This window comes from Bubalus bubalis, chromosome X, assembly GCF_019923935.1.
Source record: "Bubalus bubalis isolate 160015118507 breed Murrah chromosome X, NDDB_SH_1, whole genome shotgun sequence".
NCBI classification, from domain to species: domain Eukaryota; kingdom Metazoa; phylum Chordata; class Mammalia; order Artiodactyla; family Bovidae; genus Bubalus; species Bubalus bubalis.
In genome coordinates this window covers 92,566,951-92,578,230 of record NC_059181.1, presented here as the reverse complement: position 1 = coordinate 92,578,230, position 11,280 = coordinate 92,566,951, and the positions used below count along the sequence as shown (strand labels likewise).

The 11,280-nt window shown below is 43.8% G+C and overlaps 1 protein-coding gene across 17 annotated transcripts; it reads right to left on the bottom strand.

Annotated features, from left to right (window-relative positions):
* Positions 1 to 5,145: 5,145 nt before the first annotated feature.
* Positions 5,146 to 9,555, bottom strand: ARMCX1 (armadillo repeat containing X-linked 1). 17 transcript variants are annotated; one of them, XM_025276129.2, is made up of 5 exons: positions 9,169 to 9,308; positions 8,755 to 8,876; positions 8,165 to 8,268; positions 7,278 to 7,393; positions 5,146 to 7,024 (listed from the first exon to the last, which is right to left on the bottom strand). In XM_025276129.2, exon 5 carries the CDS (start codon positions 6,899 to 6,901, stop codon positions 5,540 to 5,542), a length of 1,362 nt encoding a protein of 453 aa, XP_025131914.1. In that variant the 5' UTR covers positions 6,902 to 7,024; positions 7,278 to 7,393; positions 8,165 to 8,268; positions 8,755 to 8,876; positions 9,169 to 9,308; the 3' UTR covers positions 5,146 to 5,539. The 17 variants fall into 17 exon arrangements, with proteins under 17 accessions (XP_025131914.1, XP_044792695.1, XP_044792694.1 ...); XM_044936760.1 differs by having other exon boundaries at positions 8,767 to 8,876; XM_044936759.1 differs by having other exon boundaries at positions 8,165 to 8,328; positions 8,755 to 8,823.
* Between the last annotated feature and the right edge of the window lie 1,725 nt (positions 9,556 to 11,280).

Here is an 11,280-nt window from a genome sequence, read left to right as displayed (position 1 = left end):
GTCCTTCACTATCTTCTGGAGTTTGCTCAAATGCATGTTCATAGAGTTGGTGATGCTATCTAACCATCTCATCCTCTCTCTTCCACTTCTCCTCCTGCCCTTGGTCTTTCCCAGCATCAGGGTCTTTTCCAATGAGTCAGCTCTTCGTATCAGGTGGCCAAAGTATTGGAACTTCAGTGTCAGCATCAGTCCTTCCAGTGAATATTCGGGGTTGATTTCCTTTAGTAGTGACTGGTTTGATCTTCTTGCTGTTCATGGGACTCTCATGAATCTTCTCTAGCACCACACTTCAAAAGTATCAATTCTTTGGCACTCAGCCTTCTTTATGGTCCAACTCTCACATCCATACATGACTACTGGAAAAATCGTAGCTTTGACTATATGGACATTTGTCAGCAAAGTGATGTCAGCAAAGCTTTTAAATGTGCTGTCTAGGTTGGTCATAGCTTTTCTTTCAAGGAGCAAGCGTCTTTTAATTTTGTGGCTGCAGTCACCATCCATAGTGATTTTGGAGCCCAAGAAAATAAAATCTGCCACTGTTTCCACTAAAATCATTGGATGAGATAAAAACCAAAATAGCAGAATATCCTGAGTTTCTAATTTCCTCAGTTTCCAAGAAACTGCCATCCTTTCTAAAGAAAGGACACTGGCTCCTCCCTGCCCCCATGAGCTGCCACAATCACGGCTACTATTCTAGAAGGGTGCCCTTCCCAAAATGTTTGAGTGGCACCTCTGATGTGAAAGCATCAGGACATCAGAGTGTGGCTGGGCCGGCCCTGTGTCTTCCCTGGACCAGGCAGTCACACATCTGTCTCACACAGCACTTCCCAAAGTCCGGGTGACTCAGTTTCAAATAATACCAGGTATGGGACATCAAAATTCATGCAATGCACACAGGGCTGATCTGCACTAAGACTGGTGCTTTCTCAGTTTCTGTTCAACAACGGTCTGAAAAGTCTTGGCATCCAGCCATACATACCCAGGGTCATCTTGTTACCACAGCAACGACAATTATCATTCTGTATCAAATGCCCACTGGTGCATGACCTGGTGTCATGGAGATGAAACGATCACCCCCAAAAGACACAGAAGCACAAAGAGACTACTGTCAATGGTCTCTCAGAGGAGGAAATAAGAGAAAAGTGTGAAGGAGGGAAAGGGAAGGAGAATGGGAAGGGAGGAGAGGATGAGAAAAGAGACCTGCGGAGCAGATGGACACTAGTCAGGCCTGTGCCCCTGCTTCAGGGTGGCTTTTTATTACCCAAGTTCACCTCATTGCCACCCCAGGTCGAAAAGTCACTCAGCACTACAAGTTCAAGTTATCAATATAGAAGTTTTTTATTATTTACTCCAATCTCCAACTATTCACCCTACCTGACACATAGGAGCAGTAATATACATATCAGTATCTTTGTTTCTTACCCACCCAAGCCTCACCTATAGGCAACTTCTAAGACTTTACTCTTTCTTCTACATCTTGCTGTGTGGATATCTACAAAGTTATGTAATCAATATACAGAACCTCATCTCCATCTCTGTCTTCATCAAGAGGAGTTTTGTGCTGGGTATTTATGGAGGCATTATACTGATGTTTGGCTCTATAATGAGGATTTTAAAGCAAACAGTTGCTTGTTTGGAAGGCCACAGGCTCTACCTCTTGCTGAGTCATCTTGGGAATCTTACCCAACTTATCTACATCTCATTTCTTCCTTAGCAAAGATATAATATTTACTTGACAGGATTATTGAGATTAAGGTGGAGGTGGGAGGGAAATATATAAAATGCTAGTGTCTGACAAATGCTAGGTACCACCCACCTCTTTTTTTCTATAACATACATGTCTTGGACATAAATACCCTGCTTACAAAATTTGAGTAATATTATTCTAATTCCCTTTTCCCTAATAGGAATCTTTCATTTTTATCAGTTTTTCAATAATTGGGAGACCACCCAATTCACGAATGGCATTTTGGTTAAATGAATATGCTACATTGTTACCCTGAGTGACCAAGGCTACTTCTTGAATAAAAGGATCTTTAGATCTTTCTAAGGTGTTAAGGACCTTTTGAAGGTCAGTAGCATCCAGAATATGATCAATTTTATAGGGAAAGTTGAATTTGCCCTTTTGAACAGGCCATAACAAAGCTGGAATCCTGGTGCTCTTAATTCTGGTCCTTCCCTTGGACTTTCCACTAGCCTTGCTCTCAGCCCTAGCTCCATTCCTCACAGGGTGGCAGCTTCCACCTGAATCAGATTCTCTTGATTTAGACATTCCTTCAGTAGGGTGAGTCTGAGGACTACCCCTCAACCCTCTGCCAGTTTCCTAACTACCCCTCAACCCTCTGCCAGTTTCCTAACTCAAACTACTGCAAAATTTCTTATCAGTAGAAAGTGATACTTATCATGAAACAAATGCATCTTCTGTGTATTAAGTGTCTTTACATAGTCTCATTGACAAAAAACAATTTCATTGATCTAAGATGCCTTTGATTATTAGATACATCATTATTTTATATACTACTGAGAATGAAAAAAATACTTTTAAACTATGACAAGACTGTAAGACCTATCATAACTTCAGAAATACTAAAACTGGGGGTGGGGTAAGGAAATGTCCATCTTATGATCACTGAATACAGTGGCACTACTTAGTGCCATGACAATATTTTAACATAAACACAAAATTTGACTCTCAAGTCACCAAGTGACACTTGAAAATACAGAGTATACTTACAATGAATTTCTTTAATGAAAACAGAACACTTAAAAAACATATTTAAGGAATGTGTTAAATCCAGAAACATGTATGTGTATTTCCAAAATTCCACCACTCCTACTCTTAGAAACACTTATGCTTCATGTCTTCATGTCTAAACCCATACAATGCTGTAAAAATTGATGAGATGGAATTGAGGAAACATTTTCAGCTCTCAGAAGGGAACAAAGATCCTATTTCTCTGAGGAATGTATCAGTTTATTTAAAATCTACAAGGCCAACAGATACACAAAAAGGTACTCAACACCTACTAATCATCAGGGAAAGAGAAATCAAAACCACAACGAAGTATCACCTCACACCTGTTATAATGGGTATCATCAAAAAGACAAGAGATAACAAGTGTTGATGAGGACATGGAGAAAGGGAACCCTTGTGTACTGCTGGTGGAAATGCCAGTTGGTACAGTTACTATGGAAACAGTGTGAAAGTTCCTTAAAATTTGATAAACAGAACTGTCATGTGATCCAGAAATCCACTTATGGATATATTTCCAAAGAAAATAAAAACAAGATCTAAAAAAGATATCTGCACACCCATGAGCATTGCAGCATTATTCAAAATAGCCAGGATATGAAAACAATCTACGTTTCCAACAACAAATGAATGGATAAAGAAGATGCAGTATATATACCACAGCTATGAGAAAGAAGGGAAACTTACTGTCTTCAACAACTTCAGTAAAACTTGAGGGCATTTATGCTAGGTGAAATGTCAGACTGTGTAAAATAAAATGCTGTATGATATCACTTGCATGTGGAATCTAAAAAAGACAAAATCAGAGAGTAGAGTGGTATTTACTGGGAGCTGGGGGGTGGAGAAAACGGGGAGATATTGGTCAAAGGGTGCAAATTTCCAGTTATAAGATTAACAAGTTCTGGGATCTAATGTATAACATGGTGATTATAGCTAGTAATACTGTATTATATACTTTAATATTGCTAATGGAGTACATTTTAACTGTTTTCACCAAAAAAAAGAAATGGCAATTATGTGACAGGATGGAGATGATAGCTACTCATTTTGATATAGATGAAAGAAAAGATTTAATATTAAATTCATTCATTATCCTGTTACTCATAGCCATTTTTCATATTTTGGTATATAACCTTTCAGAAATTATATGTAAATATTTTATGCTTATCAAAAATTGAATATAGTATATGGTAATGTAATTGGCTATTCCACTTAAGATTATATGCTGAATTTTTTCCATGTGAAAAAGCGTAGTTGACCATCAACATTTTCAAGAGTTAAATAATGTTTAATGCATAGACATACCTTAATTTCTTAGCCAAGTGCCTCTTTCAAGACAAATTTCTACAGGTAGAATCTCTGGGTCAAAGAGCATGCACATCTTGAAAGCGTCTGAAACATGTATCCAGATGGATCTTGTACCAAGTATGGTCCCACTAGCACAGTTTGAAGGTGCCCCTCCTACACTTCACCACACTCTGGGATGGAAGGGAGGTAGATCTCCAGTATGGATGTCATCAGCCACCTCGATGGTTCCATAAAGGCCCTGCCCCAACTAACCTTGTAAGGGAAAGCTGATAGAAACACTAAAAATTATTTATTCTATTTTCTCATAACTTCAGAGTAATAACTAATGTATTCACTCCCATAGACACCCGAATTGGACAAAAAAGAGGATATTTTTCTGTCAAATGCCCTCAGGACCCTACAATGAAATTTGTCCCTTTCTGTATGTTCCCAGGATAGGTTGCAGCACTTCTTCACTCAAAGCATCTCTCACATCCTTCCTCCCCTTACCACTCCCATGGTCATCAGTGAAATTTCACACCTTTAGCATCTATGACTGAAATATGGTGATAAATTCCTTATATGATGTTGCAATTTCCAGTGGCTACACCTGTCCCTAAGCCAACTGACTCATTCTGCACACAAGTCAGTCACATAATTTCCCTTTCATCCTGTCATTCATTCCTCTGGTCACAAAAGGCTTTGGTGTCTCCCAGGGGTGTGTAGAATAATACATAGATACCTCAGTTTAGAAATTGGGGGTCCTCAATGCATGGGACTTCCCCAACTGCTGGACTGTATTTCCCATCACTCCCCTCCCCACACTTTGTATTCCATGCAGGCCAGCCTCCTCTGGAAAGTTACAACCTCCATGCCTTTCTTCCCACAACTCCTCCCTCCTCCAATGCTCTTCTGCCCTGTTCTTATCCCATCTTTCATGCCCACTACTTAAGCAATCCCTCTTTGGAGGAGAGCATTGTTGCTTGCATAAGTGTCTGCCATAGGAAAGAGCTGGCCATGATTAGAAGCTCCCAGGTTTGTTACCACCATATTGTTTCCATACATCTTGTCTCTCCATATATATCATCAACTCAAGAACACGATAATTTTTTGCTGGTTAAAACATACAACTTTATTGATGAAACACAAGATTAACAGATGTAAACCCATACAAAAGTATAGTTTATTTGTGGTTAGTTTGCTGTCAGTTTAAGTAAAGAGTAAAAATATCTCAATCTAGGTAGCAAGATAGAATCAATAAATGCTTTCTTTGTACAATCTCTATTATTCATCTGACATCCTTAAAATGATCTAGCCTAAAACAAACCATCACAGTTGGCATCACTGTTGATGACATGTAATAGTCATTATTCTAAAATAGCAGCTGAGAGGATCTCTTTGCCGTATAAGCACAGTGAAAAATAAAGAATTTACAAAATGCATTGTTCCCAACTGCAAACTAAAAAAATTTCCTCGATATTTTTTGGGACAATCTCCCAATTAGAGTTTGGTCAATACCTTTAAGACTTTTACTTTCACGACCAGATCACTGTGATTTGCTAATGCTTTGATTTTCTTGACACACACTCCAGATTCTTTGAATAAGAAAAAAAGTGAACTTCTGCTGAATTCTTTCCTGGATGAGGCAAGCCCTTCATTTTTTATGTTGTCATTTATATTCTCGAATAGGGTAAGAATATTAAGAAGAATCTCTCTGTCCCATTCTTTATTAAAGAGGGAAATCAATTCTGACGGCACTTTACAACTCACCAGTTCTCTTGTCATGGCTGGATTTTCAGTAAAGTTTATGATTAGTTTCATAATCTGAATCTTGGTGAAGTAATTTCCCAGGAATAACAAAGCAAAAAAGTCTGGAAAAGAATAGGAAAGCAAATGCTGGTAATGATTAGTCACAGTCATGTTGGTTAACAGTCTTAGACCAGCCATCTGCACAGCTGAGTCCAAACGACAGATCATGGTGTCATCACACACTTGACTGATATATGTCTTAATCTTGCCCTGATTTTCCGAATTCACACTCAAGTTATTAAGGGCATTGTATGCCTTTTCCCTAATAATGGGATCTTTCGTTTTTATCAGTTTTGCAATAATTGGGAGACCACCCAATTCACGAATGGCATTTTGGTTAAATGAATATGCTGCATTGTTACCCAGAGTGACCAAAGCTACTTCTTGAATAAAAGGATCGTTAGATCTTTCTAAGATGTTAAGGACCTTTTGAAGGTCAGTAGCACCCAGAATATCATCAATTTTATAGGGAAAGTTGAACTTGCCCTTTCGAACAGGCCATAACATAGCTGGAGTCCTGGTGCTCTTATTTCTGGTCCTTCCCTTGGACTTGCCACTAGCCTTGCTCCCAGCCCTAGCTCCATTCCTCACAGGGTGGCAGCCTCCACCCCTGACTCCTGGGCAGGGTAAACCAGGTGCAAGGGCCCTGGTCCCAAAGATGGTACCCAACTTGGCAGCTTTAACTGCCTTTGCACTTGCCTGTTCCTTCAGGGTGCTGAAAAGGGCCTTGGCCTTGGCCTCTAGGCCACCTCCACACTCGGCCTTTGAGTGGGCCTCTGCCTTTACATCAGGTCCACTCTTGAGTTCCACGGCTACCTCAGCCTTGGCCTTTGAGTCACCCTGAAGTCTGGCTCCAGCCCCCGCCCCAGCATTAGCCTTAGCTCCTTTCCCAGTCTCTGAAATATCGCGAGATTCCTCCTCCTCATCGTCGTCCTCCTTCCAGATTATCTCGTTCTCATCTCTTCCCCAGGTCAGCCTGTATACACAGTAGCAGGCTCCAGCCCCGATCACCACACCAGCAGCCACGCAGCCAGCTTCCCGAGTTCGGCCCATGATACAGGGAGTGTCTGGAGGACTTGCTCTGGCTGGAGGAGTGCTCCCAAGTCGAGATGCGGGGGGAGACGGGGCTGCGGAGTCTTCAGCTACAGCCAGCAGGCTCTGCTGCAGCTACAGGTACTTGGGGACATAAGGATAAAAGATTTAAGGCTTCAGTCTCCTCCTTTTTGCGCCTTTGCATGCAGACAGACTGACCTACAGACCTACAAACAGACCAAACAAATAGAGACATGGCAGGGACTCAAAGTGAGATCACTGATTCCTTTCTTCAATCAGGAATTTTGGAAGTTTCCCCACCTCCAGATTCTCCAACGTCCTCTTCAACTACCCCACTCCAGTACGTTAAATTTAAGACAACTAATCAGTTCCCTACCTTACCTGCCCCTGCAGATGTCCCGGGGGCAGAGGCACCCCCACATACACCCGCACAGGTCCAGGCAGTTTCTTCCTTCGATTTCTGGCCTGGAGTAACACCGATTTCCTGCAAACCTGCGTACAAAGCGGGTGGGGAAAGTGGAGCTGAGCGCTCAGGGGGACAGACAGATGAACCTCACCCGAGACGGGACACACGTTCCTCTCTGGCATCACTGGCCCTAGTCCTGCGGAGCCCAGTATTTCCCATCTTCGGTTACCCTCCCCTCCTCACTGAGCTGCGGCTTTGATTTGAAAGTTTGTTTTGACCCGTCACCCCTCCCCCCACTCCGCTCCTACGACCTCCTCCAAACCTCCACCCTACCCCCTCCCCCGAAAAAGTCACCGCCTTCGAAGGTGACTGCCACAACTCCTTCCCTGTAACAAAATGGATGGTGGTGGAGCCAGAGTGAGTATCTAGAAGCCAGACAGGCGTAAAATGCACAAAGCTCTCGAACTCCGCCCTGGCCTCCGCCACCCCCACCATCTCAGAGGTACCAGGATACTCCTACCCCCACCCATTACATTCACTGCTCCGGAACAATTTCCTTCCTTCCTCGTCTAGGTTTCCGCCTCCATGTAACCTAAGGACTGACAACTCTGGGACAGAAAAGTAATTTGGAGTAAGGTCCTCCCTACCCCCACTCCCACCCCAGGACTCTCGCAGACACCTACGTCCTCCCAGCCACTTCTTTCCCTGCAGAGCGCTTTCTTTTGCAAGCTCTGCAGTGGTCCAGAGAGAAGGAGGGGTATGAGGGGGATGTCCATAGGCCCACTGGAGTTTGCAGTCTTCACCTTTCTCCACCCCAGGGATCCCTAAATAGTGCCACCACCTTCACTCTAACCTACCTGTTTCAGGGCAATTTTCCTCTTCTTCCTGCTCCTAGGGTTGAACTGGCCTTCAGGCGCAAGATCCACAGACACAGACAGGCGACACAGCAGAGATGGGATGGCTAGGCAGACAGAACAGGACTTCAGACAGTCCCAATACCAGCTTTTCTGAATCCAAGGTCCTGGTTGTCAAACGGATTTCACTTTTTGGTCTTTCACCCTACCCCCACTTCTCAGGACTCTGATAACAGCAGCCTTCTCCAGCAAGGGCGTCCATCCACCCCATCCCCCAGCCCCGAGTCTCAGCCTCAACTCCAGCGGTCAGCCATTTTCCCAGGAAAAACCACACCCCTTTGGAACAACTGGAAAGAGGGGAGGCGGGGCGAAGGAGTGCGGATAACCAGACGAGCGAAAGAAAACCCCAAGATCTGATTCCCCCTCCCCGATGCATTCGCGGCCCCAAAGACAACTCTTTTTCCTGTACGCGTTGTCATATCCTATTTCCTGTATCAAATAGCAGGGAGGTAACTGGGAGTCAATAATGCGCCCGGGTTAGAGCGAGAAGCCCAGCCATCCTCATCCTTCTAGGAGTCGCAGAGCAATCCCACCTTTACACGGACCTGCTGGGCTTCGGGGCAGATTCTTTATTCCTTTGCTCGGAGCGGTACAGCGCCCTACTGAAAGACACGGGGAATGACAAGACAGACGCACAGCTCCAAGATTCTGGTTGCTAGATGGAGCAGCACACCGGACAAGAATCTTAACACGGGTCCTTCCCGATACAAGGCCCTGGATGTCAAAGGTTTCAGGTTTCCCCTTTCCTGGTCTGGGATGTCCCCTGGAATCTGGCTCCCAAGTGTCCACCATTTTTGTTCTTGGAAATGCCGAGGAAACAGTGCAAGGGTGTGGAGAAAGCGAGCCGTGTCCCTCTGTAGCCTCCACCCTCCGCTACCAGCACCGCAGGAATCCCCCAGGCAAGAGCCCATCCACACATAGACCTGCTGGCAGCAGGGCAGAGTTACCTCCTCCTCCTCCTCTTCTCCTGGCCACAAGCCCGCCCGCCTTCGAGGTAAAAGGGAGATGGCAACCGGACCAAACGAAGACCAGGATTAGAAGGACGTCTGCAAATGTCTAGCTCCTGCTCACGTGAGAGCCACGTCACTCGTGAGCTCAGGACCCCAATTACCACTCCCACCAGCAGTGCGGCAGGAGCTGGCCCACCCCCCTTCCTTCCCCTCCACAGCAGGTCCTGCCACTCATGTTCCTCTGCTGATCCCAGAAACCAGAAGTAGCTTCTCTTGTAGTTGGCATTTGCCTTTCTTTGGTTAACAGAGACAACATCTGTTCCCATGTCCATCGGTCTTTTCTTACTCTTTGAGGAGTAATTTTTCTCTCCTCTACTCCCTGTCCACCCACCTCTCCCTTCACCTCCACCCCTTCCCAGCCTCAAATGAACAGCTTCTCTCCTACACCCCTCTATGAAATTAGATTTAAGATCTCAAAAAAGGAGATGGGCAGTGGGAATATCTTACTTTCTTAAACTTTTCTGTTCATTTTTAAAAAATCAGTAATGCATTATTCCTATATAGAGAAAATGATGCTATTTTTGTTTGAGTGGAGAAGAATTTAAGTGTGAGGGAATAACCCCAAAGTCCTCATTAAATTTATTATATTTATTTCTAACACAAGGAAAATGTTTCCACTGGTTACAGTCAAAAAGAAGCTTTCTAAATATAGAAAGTTTCTAAATATAATACAGTTTTAAAATTGAAACTGTTATTTTTCACATGGTCTATGTATTAGTCCACAAAGATGACTGGTTGTCTAATCTTGGCCATTTTAAACAAATGATCTATTTTACTTTTTCAAATTTTGGGTCAACTTACAATTTGATAAAAGCAATACAATCATATCTAGTTTGATTAAAGAAAGAAATACATTCAGTTACCTCAAAGTTTTGACTGACTGCTGTGTGAATCTCTTGTGATTTTATGGCTTTTCTAAATACCTATCCCAGATTAACTTTTTATCTACTAGGGCTTCCCTGGTGGCTCAGTGGCAGAGAATCCACCTGCCAATGTAGGGGACACAGGTTTGATCCCTGGGTTGGGAAGATCCCCTGGAGGAAATGGCAACCCACTCCAGTATTCTTGCCTGGGAAATCCCATGGACAGAGGAGCCTGGCAGGCTATAGTCCATGGGGTTGCAAAGAGTTGGATTCAACTTAGCAACTAAACTACCACCTACTATGGCTGAAGAAGTTGAGGGTGTGAGGGATGGAGAAATTGTCCCTGCCTTGTCAAGAGGGGAGGGAGGAAGGTGATGCCTTCCCACCTCCCCTATATTCCAGAGTTTCTTATCCCCTGCATTCTGGCACCTGACTCTCTTTGCTCACTCTTAAAATATACATGGACAGGTGACCAAGGTGGTAAATGCCACTTTACTCGGGTGACCAACCTGAGTAAACACCTTAGACTTCTTTCCTCCCTCCATACTTCACATTTCCACCGAGATAACTCAGGGATGCAGAGAAGGGGATGGCTGTTCCCACCTACTCCTGCAGAGTTCCATGAAGCCTAAAGAAGCAATTGCGGGGGGGAGCGGGGGGGAAACATCCAGGCCTGCCAGTCGTGTTCTGCCCTGATTCACGGTGGCCCAGTTATCCTTGTTCCTTATGCTGTCTGCTGATACCACCTGACCTGAGAGATGCAGCCTGCTGGCCTCACACCTCCGGCCTTCTTACATCAGGGCATCCAGGGGGAACCCAGCCTTGTTGCTGGGTCACTTGCCCACAACCTACACTCACCTTGGTGCCCCCTCAGCCGTATGTACACCTCTCCCCACTGACTGTCCTGATAAATGTAGAGTAGGCGTTCTCAACTGGCCGCCTCTGTGCTCTACCTACAATTGTATCAAAGTGAAGTGGATGCATGTGTTCATTTTAGTTCAAAGAAGGGTCATAACTCTCATCAGATAGGCATCATTTATGACTTAAAAAATCTAAGAGGTACTCTCTTAGGAAAAAAAAAAGATATATCCTTTTAGTGGTAATCAACCTCTGTTTTTCTCTCTCCTACGTTATACACATTCTTTATATTTTTTAATGTGCAAACAATGCAGAAATGTATAAAGTG

What these genes read in the sequence shown, in the direction of transcription:
- ARMCX1 (XM_006051859.3), bottom strand. Translation starts at nt 6,901, where the DNA reads ATGGGCCGAACTCGGGAAGCTGGCTGCGTGGCTGCTGGTGTGGTGATC.